The 19,172-nt window shown below is 36.6% G+C and overlaps 1 protein-coding gene across 16 annotated transcripts in view; it reads right to left on the bottom strand.

Annotated features, from left to right (window-relative positions):
- MLIP (muscular LMNA interacting protein) overlaps positions 1 to 19,172 on the bottom strand; it is a 252,609-nt gene that overhangs the window by 112,084 nt on the left and 121,353 nt on the right. For 6 of the 16 annotated variants that reach the window (XM_084889444.1, XM_084889442.1, XM_084889443.1 and 3 more), the window contains 2 exons: positions 16,289 to 16,678; positions 2,766 to 4,346 (listed from right to left, as the gene is read on the bottom strand). In XM_084889444.1, coding sequence (XP_084745570.1) covers positions 2,766 to 4,346; positions 16,289 to 16,678 — 1,971 coding nt within the window. The remainder of the gene's footprint in view (positions 1 to 2,765; positions 4,347 to 16,288; positions 16,679 to 19,172) is intronic. The other 10 variants (XM_084889446.1, XM_084889435.1, XM_084889448.1 and 7 more) reach the window with 2 other exon arrangements.

Genomic DNA, 19,172 nt, shown 5'->3' with positions numbered 1-19,172 from the left:
CCAAAAACAGGACAAAACATGGATGAAACAAACAGAAACACTTGGAAGAAGCCTCCAGAGTACAGTCATTTCCCACAAAGGTGAGGAATGACTTAGGTGCAAGGCCACAGGGTTCAGGAAATAATTATTAATACATTCAGGAAATGATAATGTTTACATCACCAGGTTTTTGTAACATAGCACAAATAAATTTCATAATTGCATATGCATTAAGAAGATAATCACTAGGTCATTTTACCTCAAATAAATAAGATTTTTAATTTAGAATTATAAAAATGTTAGATTTTTCTTTATCTCATTTCCTTTGAAAGCTTAAAATGCAAGGAATTAATAATCTCTAATAATACATTTTAAATGCCTCAAATATTATATAAATTGATAATTCTTATCCTTATTCTATAACAATGATTTTCTTCATGAGAATTATTAAATAAAGCCAATATAATACTTGATATATATTTTGTTTGTTTTACAGCTACAAAACATAATAAACTGTTCACTGAACTTCAGTTTCTTGGTGTATAAAAATGGAGAAAGTAATATAACCAATCTCATATGGTCATAAAATTAACTGACATTGTTCCTTTTAATTAATTTTTAACTATTTTGAATAACTACTAAGATATTTCTTGATTCACAGAAAGCATTTGATATCTGTTACTATAATCATCATTATTATTATTATCACTATTCAATGATAAGCCAATCTTCTTATGTCTCTACTTACATTTCCCTGGTTATTTACCCTTTCTGAAATATCAACTCCTTTCTCTTCATTAAGATAAATACTATTTCAACCAGCCTCTCATGATATTTCTATTATATCAAATTTAGTGTACAATTATATGTATTATACTATGTGAACATTTCCTTATACTTGTTTTCTAGCATTATTATAGATTTTCTACATTATCTATATATGTATTTTTTTTAAATAAAAAAAATTGCCCTGGCTGGTTTGAAGCAGTGGGCCTGCGGACTGAAGGGTCCCAGGCTCGATTCTGGCCAAGGTCACAAGCCCAGGTTGCAGGTTTGATCCCCAGTAGGGGACATGCAGGAGATGGCTGATCAATGATTTTCTCTTGTCCTTATGTTTCTTTCTCTCTCCCTCTCCCTTCTTCTCTGAAATCAATAAAGATATATATTTTTTTAATTTAAGACAAAAAAAATGCTCTTACTTTCCTTAAATACGCACAGAAGCACAATTATACACATCTCAAAAAATCTAGTATAGAGGTAGGATTACAGTGGATGTTTAATGCATGCATGCTTTTTATGTTGAACTACTACATCATTAGTAAGAGCATGTGAGTTGTTTTATCTTTCCTATCTTAAGTTCATCCTTCAAAAAGAGTTGGACACAGTCTCCATGGAAATTAGAAGCAGTAAAACTGTGTTACTTCAATTCACTGAACTGAAAATTTGAATTCCCTCTTAATACAAGCACTTTCATAATTTTATTTTATTTATGTAGCAATGACCAAGTTCTGGGTGTATAATATGTACATTCTAAATTTTTTGAGAATAGCTGGGAAGCTGGCATGTTCTATAGCCGTGTTGCCTTTTTCCAAAAGAAATAAGCTCTATGGATCATTACTTCAAATATTTCCAGTCTCATCTATATGTAAAAACAGCCCATGGCTGTAACATCATAACGACCAAACAACCAGGCACCATGAAGTGCATGGAGCACCTCTCGGTCCCTCCCCAATGGACCACAGGCTCTGAGCACAGCAAGGCCCATGGCTGGTAGGTAGATGAGGCAGCAGGTTGGTGGGCACAGCTAGGTACATGTGGGTAAGGGAGGCTGCGAGTGCGGCAAGACAGCAGGCAGGTGGGTGGGGCTGCAAGCACAGTGGACTGCACATGGGTGGGAGGGGCTATGAGCACAGGGGGGAGAGCACAAGGAGGAGGGTGCGGGTGGGTGAGGCCGCACAATTTCTCACGCTGGGCTTCTAGCATTAAAATTAATGCCAGTTTTACATCTCTGCTCAGTGAGTTGCTTTGGAGTACTCAGAAGTCAATATTTCTACTTTATTAAATCTATTTCCTTATACCCAGCCTGACTATTTTCTCAGTATTTCAAATTACTAAGTTTTTCATGTTTATTATAAATCAAATCATTTTCACATATAAAGGAAATTTCTATTTCCTTTTGCCCTATGTGGATATAGCTAAATGCATATTGATTTAGCTTGAGGTCTGAAGAGCAATAATGAAATCATCCTGGTAGAAGTGGAAAAATTAATACTTATAAGTGAATGATGGCAAGGGAAATAGAAAGTTTTTAAATTGGTTTGGCCTAGAATATGGGCTTAGATCTAAGATAATGTTTCTTTTTATACTAATCTTATCTATAATTCTATCAGTACAGAATATTTTTATGGATAATTGATTCCATCTTATTAAATAATAAGACATGTATCATATCACCAAATCTCTACTAGCTGCTTTAAATTCCAGCTTTTGAATCAATGATATAACTCATTTTATGCCTGAAACAATAAAAATATAAGAATTTATCATAACAGTAGGATATACAAAATCAGTATTTCACAGAAACATGCACAACTTTAGGCAGATTATAATTCAACTCCATGTTCAAATATATCAAATCTTAGCCACACCCAACCCCACACTTGCACTTTCTCATAGGAATAGAATGAAATGTCATAATCACTGATTTTACCCCCTTTGCAAAAAAAAAAAAAATCTTCTTCCATATTTCAAAGTAAGCATGCACCATGCAACATGCAAAAAAATACCTTGGGTTTCTTATTCTCAGGGTCTGTTGGCAAGGAAAATGCACAAGGTGAAATCAGCTCCTTGGTTCTTGTTAGAGAGGTGGGAGGTGACGGGGTTGAAACAGATGACCTGTGGTCAGATATTGAGCTTTCCGATTTCCCAGATCTTGAAGGTAAGGTGCCACTGCCACAATGTGGGTGCAGTGCTGGAGGACTGAGCTGGAGTGCCTGAGTGGGAAGATGAGCGTGAGGGGAAGGGGAGGACCCCAATTTGGGAAAAGAGGCAGAGCTAGCGCTGGAGCCAGGCGGTGAGGTAGGAGCAGAAGGATTCTGTCCTTGGCCTGAGAGCAGTGGTGATGCTCTCTGGGACCTGTGTAGCAGGTCTGAAAGAACTGGAGAAGGATGGAAACTTTTCTCTGGAGAGGAGAGTGTGGCTCTTTGGTTAGTGGGAAATGCAGATGGTGACATAGAGGAGGCTGATGCAGAAGGATATGTGTAAATATTCCTGGGATTTTCTGGACCCCAGAGGTCAGCATCCCTTTCACTCTTCCAAGAAAAAGGATAAAATCTTTGTGAAGCAGGAGGAAGACCCACAGGACTGGATGTCTTTGTTTGTAGCAGGGAGGGGATTGAATTGCTCTTCAAAGAAGTGGGTGATGGTATCTTCTCTACATTTAAAGAAGCCAGGCTACTGCTACTCCTCTCATGTTTTGTGGGAGAAAGGGGGTGTGCCTGAGGAAGGGGAGCAGATTGGGTGAAAAAAGGAACGTGAAAGGATGGCTGGCTGAATTCGGAATCCTGGTGTTCCCCCGGCCAAGGAGACCTGCCGCTCAGTGAGCAACTTGAGAGAGATTTTTTAGGTGTGGATGGGGCTGGCTTTGCTTTTTGATCAAGTGTGAGTGTAGACGAAGCCAGGGAGTTGAGAGAGAAAGTGGGACAGGATGCAGGGGACATGGGTCTCTGGTGAGAAGGGTTTGACTTGAGGATGGCAGTGAGAAGAGAAAGCCGGGAGGGCACCAGGGATTTCACCCCTGACCTGGAGAGATTTCCACTGGAAGACATTGGGCTGCAGATGGTGGAAGAAGAGCCATGGAGAGAGGGAGGGAATGGTTTGGGACTTGGGGAGAGTGAATGCATGACAATACGGACTGGTATGTATGAGGCTGAATTCGACTTCAGAGAAGCACTGGAGGACGGCGGAGGAGAAGAGGGTCTCAGACTTTCTCCGGGGCTAAGGACCTGTGAGGCTGACGCTGTCTTCTTCAGAACTTCCAAGGTCCGCCCAGGTTTCTGATCTGCTCCACTGGGACTGGACATATTAGAGCCTGATAACTGGGTGGAAAGGGGAAGCTGAAACGTCGAGGAGGTGCCCTTCGATGCAAAAAAGGGCGATGAGTGAGCAGAAGTGTGGAAATACGTGGCTGTTTCTTCCACCAAGGCCCCACTGGCGTCCAGCCTCCTAGTGTGGAACTCCTCTAGGGCAGAGGCCCCGCCGAGCTTAACGGGGTCAGGTGGTGCTTTCTGATTAGTTGGAGAAACAAAGGAGAAAGCAGGTGGTTTACAGGCAAGCTGCTCAGAGGTAGTAGTGGAAGAAGAAGTTGACTGGAGGAGAGAGAAACAGACAGATTGTAATAGGACATTATTTGTGAAGTTATCCATATAGTCTTAGCTCTTGTGTGTTTATGCAAACAGTCCTAATAGTTTACATGAAAAGAGGCACCTTAAACCTCCATAAAAATGGAAGAAGTTCTGTTTTGCCAAAGAGGCCTTATTTTGAATTTGGAAAAGAATATTAGAAAACTTGAAGTATTATATACAACAGCTCATGTATTCCCCGGAATGAGCATCAATATTAAATTATATTTACATATTTCCATTTATAAAATGATTTACTCACAGAATCTAAAAGAGTTATCTTAATTTGGAATTATGTGATTTGAAAAGATTTAAATAATAGTCAGTCTAAATTTCAAAATTCACCTCGGAAAATGAAATAGATTTGTTTTCATTGTAAGAATATAAACCATCATATAATAATAATGACTACAGTCCTCAAAAAATGTAACATACTTCAAAGTTTGAAATTCTAAAAATCTGGACTACTGTTACATATTGTGAACCTAAAAAGAAATGCCCAGAATTTAAACGATGTAGCACCCAATATCAATATACAATGAGAGAGGGAAAGCAAAGTCCAAAACAAAGAGGGAGTTTTAGCTTACAAAAATATTTTCCCTAATTACTTGCCAGGATAAACACATAACAAACAACTTGGTCGTTTGTTACTGAAAGGGACACGTGTTCTTTCATATCAAAGCATCCAGAGTACTTAACAAATGTAATGTACCTTAAACAGTGCAACTAACTCTCAATTCCACACAAAACAGATGGAGAAATGATGTATCCTTGTCAAGCAAGGCTAGGATGAGCTTGTGAAATAACAAGGTGTAAGTATTCCTGTGTTCTATTTTTAAGACAAATACTGAAATTACAAGTGAGTCTAAAGTAAATCTTAAACATAGGTTTTCTTTCAAAATCATTGCTTTGATTCTATCAATTCATAAGAGAAACTACTGTGTCTAACAAAGAATTTAGGGCATTAAAGAATATTTATCAAGTGATTTTATATGTATACATTTTTGCATTACATAGCAAGAAAATGTATGATCATAATATTTAAACTTAATAAAAGGTTGACTTAAAAATTCAGTAAAAGATACGTCTTGGTTTTGCTTAAGGTGTCCATGTTAAGGTATCCATCAGTTCTAAAGTAAAGATTTTCATATCAAATAGTTTTGAGTTCTGAAAAATATTTAAAACTAATAAATTCAAACCACTCACCCCAGACTTTCCAGTTTCTGAGCAAAAAAACCCCAAAATATTAATTTCATTTTATATGTAAGCCACATATGTATGTGCAACACAAAATTCTTGCCACAATAAATAATATTTGAGTACAGTGGTATAACCCAGGATAATTGAAAACATCAAGCAGAGAAATTGAGAAAGAAAGCTTAAAAATTCTCTCAGTGATTGTAGAACTGTTTCATGTGATTAATCATAAATAAAATTTTTCTCTTATTATTTCCAATGATGATCTCCTCACAGAAGGAATGAAAACATTTCAAGACCTGGTAGGGTGCCTTTTCATGTTGTGCCACAGCTTTTAGTAAAGAGTTTTGTAAATTAGTAATAGAACCCCAAAATCCCATTATCCTTTCAGTCATGTTTCTAAATAATTTCAATTTATATGACAAACTCATTAATTTATCCTGATTATTCATCAAAATTTCATAATAAATCATAGGGCCATCATTTTGAGGATTTCATTCAGAGGAAAATATTGTTCTAACAAACTTTTTCGAGAGTATGAATTCTAATTACCAAATTTTCTACTACATAAAGTCATATTTTTTGCTAATATGAGTAACTCAAAGTTTTATTGTACTTTTTAACAGTTGATTATAAAGAACTTATAAAAGAAAAACTCTGAAAAATCTAAGAATGTTTATTGTTTATAATAATCTACATATTTTAATATTCTGTATGTTAATATTTATAATACATACATTTCTAATTTGTAAATATACTGTGATGTTGCACCATGTTTCTTTAAAATTTCAAGGAGTGAAGAATGCATTTTTTAATGAAAAATACTCATTGTCCTGAATTCCTCTCATCAATAAGTTGTGTTTTTTTTTTAAAGAGGAGCTAAAGACATGAATGATTTTATGCAGAAAGAATAGATACCTGTCAAATGCTCAGTGAGTTGCCTAGCCTTTGTTTTACCTCTTCCCTGTAAATCCCTTATTTCTTTATTGAGGTCTATAAATTATTTTCATTCTTTCATTCTCTCCCACTAATAACTCCTTGTGCTGCTTGTTACTAGGTTTGTTACTGTTGCTCTAATTCCTTCTCCCTCAAACTTGTTCTCCTTCTTCTCCACTATTTATTACAAACCTGATCTTTGTTGAGTCCTTTGCTTCAAACACCTCTTAGAGCTATCCCTGACTATGTACTCCAATCTCAAACTCTCCTCTGATTATTTGAGCCCCCTTACCACACACCTCCTCCAAAGTCATTTTTCAAAACTCTCTTTTCCTAGAAAGACTCTCCTGAATCCTGGAATACATTCACATAATCTCAGGAATAGAGGATACTTGCAGTGTTCTGCTGTCATCAGCTTTCCCTCCTGTTCTGAACAACAGATCTTCCAAAAAGTCAACACTCACAATGAAACATTTTCCCACCATTCTCTCACTATACTCAACAACTTAGATTCCTTTTCTCTAAGGAAAACTGAGATTACCAGGAAAATCAAATTTTCTCGATCTACCCTCATTTTCTTTTATTTATTCTAGAAAAATTTTACGACTTTTCACTTAATAAAGGTTAATTTTCTCTATGTACCTTGAGTCACAGAAAATCTGTCTTCTTAGGGATCACATTTAGTTAGTTATCCTCATAGGCTACGTATTCATCCTTTTTAAAAAAAAAAAAAAAACTAGCTCTCTCATCTTAACATAAATATAAAACAGAATTTCTCTAATATTTAAAACATCATAATAAATATCATCTAGAGGACTACAAAAATTTTCACCATTCTCTAGTCTTTTCATTAAAAAGGCAAACTCCTTTTGTTCGCCCTGTTAGCTCAACTGGCCATATAATTTGTTTTGGCCAGTAGATCATTAGCAAATCTGATAAAAGAAGCAGCTAGAAAAGCAATGTGCATTACTGGCTTGCTGAGTGCAGAACATTACCATAACGTGAATGAGTCCAGCTAGTCTGCTGGAAAGTACAATACCACATCTCAACTAACCAGCCACCAGACAGCTTAACATCTCCAAACCAATCCAGAAGCCAATCACAGACACATAAGTGAACCACAACAAAGATCCAGTCCTGTGTAACCACTGGGCTGAACCTTGCCAAATTGTTGACTGTCAGATTTCTGAGCTAAATAGAAGGTTGTTCCTGACAAACACTGAATTTTGGCATGGTTTTTTAAGTAGTAAAAGCTAATTAGAAATATATGCATATACATACACTAGGATCAAAATGAATCCTGTCTTTCTCACAGTTACAGATCCATGTGATTCTCTTGACAGTTACATCTTTACCATACAATCACTGCATTGATTTCCTTTTCATGGCCAACACACCCTAAAGTGACTTCCCAGAATCCCACTCTCATATAATCCCCTCCTCGAGAATGGGTGGAAGTTGTGACTTGCTTCTAATTAATAGAACCTGGCAAAGGGAAAGGAATTCTGTAGATGTAATTAAAGTCCCTCACCAGGTGACTTGAAGTTAATCAAACACAAGATTATCTTGTGTGGGAATGACCTAATCAAGTGAGTTTTTAAAAAATGAGTCAAGCCGAAACTGGTTTGGCTCAGTGGATAAAGCCTCAGCCTGCGATCCCAGGTTTGATTCCAGTCAAGGGTATGTACCTGGGTTGCGGGCACATCTCCAGTAGGGGGTGTACAAGAGGCAGCTGATCAATGATTCTCTCTCATCAATGTTTTTAACTCTCTATCCCTCTCTCTTCCTCTCTGTAAAAAAAAATCAATAAAAATATATTTTAAAAAATAAAATTAAAAAATGAATCAAAGTGTTAAAGATCAAAATAGCAGAGCAAATAAATAGAATAAACATTTTTAAGCCACTAAATTTATGGAGATCTGTTATGCAGCAATAGAAAACTAATACACTTTCCACTGGCTTCTTAACAGTCCTCCCACCCCTCTCTTCCACAGGCTCTTATCTCCATTGTCTACAATGATTTATCATTTTCTAAACCCAACAGGCACTTGGATCCCTTATATTTTCTGATTTCTCTCTAGAATCTGACACTTCCTATCTCTCCCTTCTTTTTAAAACTGCTTTATCTGTGGCATCTGTTTCATCAGTCCTTCTTTTTTTTCCCAGCTACTAATATGTTGGAACTTCTCTCTGCTGATTCCTAGAAATGCCTGAGCACTGCTTGCTTGCCCAGAAAACTTGTACTTAACCTTTGTGAACCTTTCCTGAGGTTTGAGGCTGATTTAGGTGTCCTCCCCTGCACTTCCCATTGTTCCCTGAATGTGTTATCTTTCATTGTCATTGTATTCAGATGCATCTGTTTTCAAGTTCTTAGGAGGTAGGTACTATGCCTTTTAAAGTTATCCCCTTAGTGTCTAGTGCAGGTGTCGGCAACCTACGGCTCCAGAGCCGCATGCGGCTCTTTTGAAGCTTTACTGCGGCTCCGACAACTTGCAAGCCTGTGTGAAAATGAAGGTAACGTCTTACAGCCCTGATGTGCTGACATTGTGCACTGAGGTTCAGGAGCAAAAATCCCATTAACCAGGTAAATTAAATATTTTAATTAGCTATTAATTTGCAAAAATATATTTTACATTGTTAAGTGAAAAAGTCCTTTTTTCCTTCAGATTGACAGCTAACTGCACGATCCGGTATATAGCATTAAGGTAAGAAACAATATATGCAGTGTTATATTTGTTTTAAATGTCACAATGTTTTTGCGGCTCCCAGGTTTTTTTTTCCTTCGGAAACGGGTCCAAGTGGCTCTTTATGTCTTAAAGGTTGCAGACCCCTGGTCTAGTGCATGGCATATTTCCTTCCTGCAAGAATGAAGAAGTATCCCGCAAATGTAAGAACAAAAGCACATACAGCAGGGACATAGTGTCTCCTTAAAGAAGGCCTCATCACCTCCTTCAGAGATTGTCCCCTCTAACTCTGCTATGAACTCCAGACAGTGAAGTTGGGTGAGGGACGGAGAAAACAGTGACTCTGATGGCCAATTCAGTCTTACCTCACCATAGAGGAGAAAAAAGAAAAAAAAATGAGTTCTGATATCAAGTCAGGAGACACTCCTTTTGAAGGCTCCATCATCTTTCTGCTGGAATTGTCAAAGCAACATGAATTCCCATAGATGTACTTCCTCTATCCTCTGAGCTAATGGTACAAATGATGCTTCATCCAGAGGAAGCAACAGACCATCAAGCAGGGATCACAGGGATTCCACCAGCATCAGAGCAGAATCTGGGGCCTCAGACAGAGTCAGAAAATTTCTCCTAAGTGTGTCCAATCTCACTCACCATAGACAGTGACAAAAAGATTAAGAGGACAGAATCATATCCTCATCCCAAACAAGAAGGGAAATGGGGAGGTGGCAGTGGGAAGATCACCAGAAAAAGGTGGTTAAAAAATTAAAATCACCACCTGGTGACTTTATTCAAAGATAAAAGGAAATATCCTATATAATAAAAGGCTAGTATTCAAATATTCAAATAGCAGAATGACTAGTTGCTATGATACACACTGCCACCAGGAGGCAGGTGCTCAAAGCAGGAGCTTCCCCCTGGTGGTCAATGCACTCTCACAGGGGGAGTGCTGCTCAGCCAGAAGCCAGCCTCGTGGCTGGTGAGTGCAGCCGCAGTGGCGGGAGCCAATCCTGTCTCTGTGGCAGTGCTAAGGATGTCTAACTGCCGTCTTAGGCCCATTCCCCTGGAGGATCCGGCCTACGCCGTCAGTAGGACATCCCCTGAGGGCTCCCAGACTGTGAGAGGGTACAGGCCAGGCTGAGCCTCCTCACCCCCCAAGTGCATGCTTTTCATGCACTGGGCCTCTATTATTAATAGTATGGTGAAAATTTTGCACAGTGATGGATGGTTACTAGACTTCACTGTGGTGATCACATTTTAAGATTTATTCACTATATTATACACATGAAGCTAATATAAGTGTATACCAACTATACTTTAATTAAAAAATAAATAAATGTGTTTTAAAAATCACTTGGTTAGGAATGTGTATAATAAAAGAATGAGGGCCTCTACATTATCACAACTGCCTCAAGGCAATTATATGACCAAGAGAGCCCTCCCAGAATCTGAGATAATACATGAATCACCTCTCACCTACTTGAGCAAGCCAGAGTGTCATCTAGTTAGCAGCTAGAGTGTCATCCAGATGATAGTCAGGTGCACATTACTTCCCAGCTTCTTGATATTAATGCCATTTTTTAGGAACTACTTCAGTCATTTTAAGCTAGTCCTCCCCGCAGTTAACAGAATCTAACACGGAAGTTTAACCTACCAGCTTTTTTAGTCTTCAATTGCTAAAGCAAAAGCTATGTTTGGAGGATTTATTTTAATAAACTATGGAACGGGAGCTAAGGTATGAGGCAGGAGTCCTAGGCTCTCTTTCATACTCTGAGTTTTTTCTCAGCTCCGGGTTAAAACAATTCTTATAATGTCTAGTCCCTATTGATATCCCAGGGTAATGTGAAAAGGAGGATCATTTATTCACTTATCAGAGCACCTACAAGTGTCCCAGGCATTGTGTTAGATGATGGGACCAGAAGGCAAGAAGATTTTTTGGTCATAATGAGGCTCATAAATATACTGGAGCATTGAGGCCCCAGGAGTATAAGGAATGTCTAATGTCCTGTCTAAATAATTCAATTTAATCCCTTTTCCATAGGTCCAGGAAATCTAATGTCCAAATTTCCAATAATTTTATGTAAAAACCTCCTTTATTTTACCTTAACCAGTTATTCTGATCTTATTTTCTCATTTTTTACATCCACGCTACATTTGAACAAATAGTATAAAAAACCTCTTCTCCTCTCATGTTCTTTACCCTGTACCCCAAAACATGCTACCTTCTTAAATTTCTAAAATACAGTAAATTATTTGTTGAGAACTTATCTTGGGCCAGAAACTATTATGATAATTTTATGTATAAATATAAATTAATAAATATATAATTTAATTTAACCTTCATAAGGAAAGTTGACATCACTATCCCATTTTACAAATGAAGAAGCAAAGGTTTATGATTACAAGTAACCACCCAGAAGAACATGGCCAGTCAGTTGCCCGCCTCATTTTCGTTTTCCCATACCATCCCTCCAACACATGGAAGTCCCTTTCCTTATCACCTATCTATTTCTCAACTTGATTTGTGCCTCTACCACCCCACTCACACTATTCACATTAAAGTCACCAAATAACGTCCTAATTTCCAGATTTAAAAAGCTGTGAGGACCTGTTTTATTGAACTTTGTTTTATATTTTCCTTGTATTACATTTATATTTTATATTATATTAAATTTTATGTTTTAATAAAAGGCACCAAGTGCCTCTTCTGTAGCTGAACTGGTCAGATGGTAGGGAACCTCATCCTGCCTCTCCCAGAGTAAGAGAAAGCACAAAGGAGGTGTGGCTCCAAGAAGAAAATGGCAGACAAAGTTCTAAGGGCTCACCCAGGAGAGTGAAAGGGATTCCATATTTCAAATTGACTGTGGCCAGGTCAGACCTCATACCCCTGGTCTCACCCCTACACATCTTCTGGTCCTGCTAATACCGAGGAGAGAGGTTGCCATCATGTTTCATATCCAGCTATGTCAGCAAAAGGCCTTTGATCCTTTCTTCGACTTTGATCAGGGCCTCTTGAATCTCCCAGCCTGCCCTTCTTCCCTAATCAAGCAGCAGCATATATTAACCTGGCTGCCCCACTTGGCAAAAGTCCTTGCTAATGTACATTAAAAATATCTGGCAAGGCAGCTAGAAAATATGAAAGTACAGTGTTGTAAAGGAAAGCTTCATTCTCCACGAGGTCTCTCAGCATAAAAGTTGGAGAATTATTGTGCTTCATACTTGATAAACCTGGGTCAGTACTCAAATTATTTCACATTGTCAGAAAGGTATTATTTATTATTATGTTATTATTATTTTGCTTTCTCAATGTGATATGATTGATGCCAGATTCATTTGAATTCTATAAAACAAATTACTGAGCTACCTTTAAAAAAATCAATAAATTTAACTAAATATTACATATTTAGGTATATGACCTTGTTCATATTCCACTCTTTTTGTTGGAAGCCCCTTTAGCTTTCATTGCATGAACCCCTCTCTCCAGCTTCTTTGGTCCCTTCTCAGTCTCTTTCAGTGGCTTTCCTACTTCCACAGGCTCTTTTATCTTACTGTTTCCTGACTTGTATCTTATGTGCTCTTAATAGGTAGATGATGATAGATAGATAGATATAGATAGATAGATCTATATCTATCTATATCTATATATCTATAGCTATGGCTATATCATCTATATCTATATCTATATCTATATCTATATCTATATCTATATCTATATCTATATCTATCTATATGTATATCCATTCTCATTGTTTTAATTTATGCAGCAAGTATCTCCAATCTCCCAGCTTTTCCAGTGTTCCAGATTCATACTCCTACTTTACTTTTAGATATCATCATGCCATGCTTCCAAGGCATCTCAAGCTACCCTTAAATGTCTTACCTCTTCCTATCCCATCCCAATACCTGTTATTTTTCCCCCAGTTAATCCAGCATTCATCTAATTTCCTTGGTTATAAAATCAAGCATTGTTACCTTTCTCTCATAAAACAATTCAATTAACTCAACCCCATAAGTTTGTCTTTTTATTCATACTATCATTGCCTAAATCCAGATTTTATCCTAAGTCTTTCAGAAAAATCACTCTGTGTATGTAATCACTCTGTTTGTATATTCACCTCCCTTTGAATGCTAATACTATCCTGAGGTAAAACAATTCTTACATATTTACACAAACATTCAAAAACAATACTTTTTTCTGAATTTTATTTATGAGGATTTTAATTTTAAAATCCTTTAAAATACTTATATAGCATTTTTACTTTTTACTAACACTTTACAATTGAAATTCTACAAGCCACTACAATAGAAATACTTCAAATAAAAATAAACTCAACCCTATATTTATACTGACTATGTTCAAGATAATACAGTAACTACTATAGTGAACAAAATGTTTAATAGAAATGGATTTAACAGGGTCTTTACCTATAAAGAATTTACAGTCTGCTGTGGAAGATGAGGCACAAATCTACGTAGTTATAATACATGCTGTAATAAGATAATTGTAATAAAAAATGTTCAGGGGGAAAAGTTACCAGAATTAAATTGAGGGAGAGTTTGCTTTCACTGAAAGAACTAAAGCAGACTTCATAAAGGAGTCAATATCTGAGAAAAATTTCAAAGATATAAACTTCCAAATATTTTTCTTTTCATACACCTTATTGAACTTCACCTATGTTCAAGACACTACACTCTGTGCTATGGATACAGAAATAAACAGGAGACAGACTTTGACTTCTCAGTCTAGTGAGGAAGAAAGATAAAATCAATTAGTATAAGCATTGAAGAGGCTACAAAAGTATAAAAAAAATGACAGAGATGAAAAGGAAAAACTAACCCACCTTTAAAAGGATGTCTAGGAAAAGGTACTACTTGAGCTGAACTAGAGTCTCAAGTAGCCTGGGGCAAAATGACCTTGGGTCTGGGGAAGAAAGAAGCATTACACACAGAGATATCAAGAGCTCTGGGATGGAAAGGTATGAAGTGTGAACTTTGGTGAGAATTTGTGAGAACTGAAGAAGAGAGGTGCAAGATGTATGTAGAAAATGACATTTGGGTTAGGCTATGAAAGCTTAAATTCCAAACAAATAACTAAAGACATTTTTTTTAGGAATAGCCTAATAAATACTTATGACTAACAATAGTTCTAACTTACTGACAATCCTATATATAGATTCATTTTTACCAGATTGAACAGAAAATCACTTAACTGCATTTCTGATTGAAAACTTGCTATTTTTGGCATCAAGTAATCCAATCACAAGGTAGTCTTTACACTTTTTACATTAAACTTCTTCTACTGACATCATTAAACTTATTTTGTCTTCTTGCATGCTCTGGTCATTTCTCTTTAGTTTAAATTTGTGTGTGACAGCCCTCTTATTTTTAATTCATTTTTTTATTATTTCATCACTAAAATGAATTATTAAGAAATATGGAAACAGGAACAACAGCTATTTGAAAACATTTCAGAATTCAGAACTCCTCCGTTAGCAGTAACCATCATTTTCAGCCACCACTAATGAATAAGGTTGAGTTTTGCCTTTCCACTGTAGCTCTGATAGCATGAACTATAACCTCCTAACTAACCTATACTGGCAAAAAGTTTCCAAAGTGTTTGTGTAGCATCCAGTTTGACCTCTATATATTTAGTCTCATGAAATCAAAATAAATGACTAATTTGTGAAGAAATATATCAACTGGGGGAAAAAGAATAAATTTTAAAAATTGCTAAAAATTGTTTCATTTATTTATATCTAGCATCATCACACCTGCATGTTCTTTTTCAAAGGGGCCCCATCACACTAACCTCTACTAATATGGAAACCCTCACATCTCCTACTTGGTTATTCCATCATCTTTCCTGAGTTAAAAAAAAATATATTTAAGCCTATCACCACTTACTGAGAATATGTTTAATTATATGATTAGACTATTTCCAATAACTAGCTGAGACTAAACTTCAAGAAGAAATTTTTTTTCCAGTCCAATCATCCTGGGTAGAGATAGCCCAGAAAGAGTCTTCTATCACCAAAAAGCAGCACAGAATACTAGATGCTTGATGGAGATATGCATACAGCATCAGGAAGCCAGTGAAAGCACAGAAATAAAGATGGGGTGGCACTAAAAATAAAATCCCTACTCTACAGTTTTACATAGATCCAAAAGTCCAACCAAAAGTTTAGTTCATCAATAATGTTCACCCAACTACTTTGGGGTGCTTGCAAATATCTGGTCTGATAGATCCTAAACAACATCTTGGTACTCTCCATGCTCACTGTCAAGGGCAACTCTCCATTCACTGTTTACTTTAAAGCCAGCTTCTGCATTCCTGACATTCTACATCTAATAATTTCATTACAACAAATAGACAGTCAATGGCGAAATCTTCATATTTTCCCCTTCAAAATCCCTCCCTTCCTTTCCTTAATATTTTTCTTGCCATCATAGACATCAATCTTCTACTATATCAAAGGCTTTCCGTCCACCTTAAAGAAATCATTCCATTTTGCTGCTAAATTTTGGGATGGGATCTTCTTCCCATTTTATTGAGGCCAGTCCCACCCTGATGGCTTCTAGGACTACAGTACATATTTCCCTTAGGACATACAGGAGGAACTTATTTTCCATATACACTTTTATTTCCTACTGTACCCTTTACTACTCTTTTCCTAGTTCGAAAGCAACATATTTACTAGTATATCTAAAATCCAATGGGTGTCCTCTCATTGGATGCTTCTCATGTTTTCAGTGTGCCTCTTGAAGCACTCAGCTCACCAAGCACTCTCTCCTAAGAAACTCCCATTATCAACCTTCACAAGAATTGTTCAAAAGGAAGAAGTAGGGTTTCCTGAAATCCTCTCCAATTAAAGGTTTTACATTTTCTCCTCAGCCAACTCACAGTATAATTGTATAATTGTATAATCTTTTATGTCTTATAAATTTACTGCCTATGTTTACACCTTGATGATTTATGATCATACGATTTTGGTTTTGTAACATCTTTTTCTTTGAGTATTGTATGCCTTGACAAGAAAAGTCTAGAACAAAGGGTGTATAAACAATATTTTTTCTCTTGTAAGAAGAAAAACCTACCTGCCCATGCTTTTGTTGAGAAGCCATCCCATGAGGCATTTCAGGATGTGATGGGGCCCGGAGGTTTGCTGCCCGTGTTTTGGGACGCACCACATCAGAGACCGGACTGGAGATTGCCAGAGACGTAGGCCGAGGAGCTGTGGTGCCCGTCCCCCCTGGGGGGCTTTGTTCAACTTTTTTGCTTGTAGCTTCATCTTCCCCTTCAGAGTCCACAATAAAGACATATTCAGCTTTGAAGAGGCCACTTTGCTGCATTCCTTGGGGCTCGTTCACTTTAAATTCCCTTACTTTTGATATCTTTCCAATGACCTCTGAAGGGTAAGTCAATGCCCCTCCTGCTCTTTGCTGTTGGCTCCCAGCTTTCAAGGTCAAGTACTCACTGAAATTAGACTGCAATAAATAAAAGCATTGACGTCAGTTTGATACATGCTACTTTTTTTGCATGTACACTTAAAAGCATAGTCTCCATAAGGACAAGAATTTCTAAAAATATATTTAAAGATCGGGTTGGCTGAAGAAAGATTAGGTTGAAGCTAACAGTTTACAGTTACTAGCCCACCTATTTGTCCTAGTCCAAACTCAAACACTGTAGGCCTCAGAATCAACATCAACAAACAAGCCTGCTTTCAAATAAATGATGAGATGACTTTGTAAAAAGAGATGGAGAGAGTAATGTTTTCCATAAAGACATTCATGAAACAAAGGGAGACTGGTACAGGGTTTAGCTAACCGTCAAGCAAAACCTGTATATTCTGTATAAATGGGGGAGAGAGGAAATCCCATTGAAACATTCTAAAATAATATAACTCTCTCTAAAAATCTGAGAGAAAAATTTAAATTGGAACAAAATTCACAGATATTCAGACAAAACAATCTAAGCTAATTGGGAAGAACTTGTGAATAGGACAGCCAAAAAAAGATAGATATTTTCAGTACAAAGTACTTTTTGTTGTTATTTTATTTTGGATTTGTAATTCTATACCTTTTCCCATCCAATTTTCTTTTTTTTAAAAAAAAATATATATTTTATTGATTTTTAACAGAGAGAGCTAGAGAGCTAGAAACGTCGATGAGAGAGAAACATCGACCAGCTGCCTCCTGCACACCCCCTACCGGGGATGTGCCCGCAACCAAGGTACATGCCCTTGACCGGAATCAAACCTGGGACCTTTCAGTCCGCAGACCGACGCTCTACCACTGAGCCAAACCGGCTTCGGCTCCCATCCAATTTTCTATGAAAATATAGAAGGTTCATAAGACAGCTTTACCATGCTACCAAAACACTTTGTTCTAAAATGATAGTAGCTGTGCTATGCTAAGATTGTGTTTAAAATACCTAAGGTTAATTTTCTTGGTTTTGATAACCATACTATCTTTAATAATAAAAGTATAATATGCTAATTAGACTGGACAGCCGAACAACCTTCTGGACATCATTCTATACATCATTCTGGATGAAGCCGCTGAGGCAGAGGTGGTTAGGGGTGATCAGGCAGACAGGCAGGTGAGTGATTAGCAGGGATCAGGCAGGCAGGCAGGTGTAATTAAGAGCCAGCAGTCCTGAATTGTGAGAGGGTGTAGGTTGGCCTGAGGGACCTCCTCCCTCGTGCACAAATAATAAAAGAAGCTAATTAAATTAAAATAATTTTAACTGTGGTCATCAATATAATGTGTGATAATAGGTATGCATGTGTTCTGTGTGTAAAAGGCAGAATAGAAGTCATATCATTGATTAGGTGTAACTAAGTTAAGAAGTTGACTTTACACACTCATTTCACACCTTTCAGCTTGTGCTGGTAAGATAGAATACAAATTGCCTCTGATTAGGATTTCTCTGATAATGGTCACTTCACATGTTAATTACAATGCTCTACAATAACAACCCCCCAAATTGGAAAGGTTTAAATTAACATAGAAGTATTCAATGACAAATTTTTTATTATGAAAAGTAATGGAATAACTAAAAAACTGGCAAAAAAATTGAATTAGTTTTAAAAACATTTTTAATGATCTAAAATAGCCCATTCCCCCATAGTCTATCATTCTCTATTCCTTTACTCTGAAGCATTTTTACAGCATTTATCACTACTTGAGACTTTATTATATATTTTCTCAGTTTTTTCATTGCCTGTATTCCCAATAACAAATAAGTTATGAGTTTACTTTATTCACTCAGAATACACAGCACCAAACATGTAACACACTCAGTAAATAGTTGTGAAATATAGAAAGAATGAGGGATTATTTATCCTGTTCGATTATAATACTGATCTGTTTAAAAAAATAGAAAGAAAAAAATTTCAATCTCATTTTAACAATGTAATTCTGTGTGTATCATTTTTAACATCAGATGATTATCATCATCCTAGGAAGCTTTGGAGATCTGCAACCAAAATTGGTTCATATATTTACAGTCTCACATAATCATAGAGCCTAACAACAAAGGAACCCATGAATAAATTATATGTAGTTGACTACTGTTAGAAACTCACCAGAAGTGCCTTATGCAGTATTCAGAAATTTTCTAAATTAATTTAGCCCCAATGGTCTTTGAAATAAGATAGCATTGAAATATCCAGAATCCCAGATATATTACTACTTGCTAGATAAGGAGTTTTCGTAGAAAGTAAATCAGATTATTTTATGACCTTCCAGTTGATTCAAGCATACCACAAAGTTCTCCAGTCACATTTTATTCAAAATAAGACAATATTGGAACACATTCTAAGGAGATTTTTTTAACCCACATATCATTTAATTTTCTAATACAAATCATTTTCAGAATTCTATCCATTTTGTCTTAATTTTATTTTCAGTTTTGGTCGCATTTTAGATAGGTCTAATCAGGGTATAAATGCAATTTTATAGCCTATTTTGTGACATA

Source organism: Pipistrellus hanaki (genome assembly GCF_964339955.1).
Source record: "Pipistrellus hanaki genome assembly, chromosome: 7".
Classification (NCBI taxonomy): domain Eukaryota; kingdom Metazoa; phylum Chordata; class Mammalia; order Chiroptera; family Vespertilionidae; genus Pipistrellus; species Pipistrellus hanaki.
This window is presented reverse-complemented; position numbering and strand designations above follow the sequence as displayed.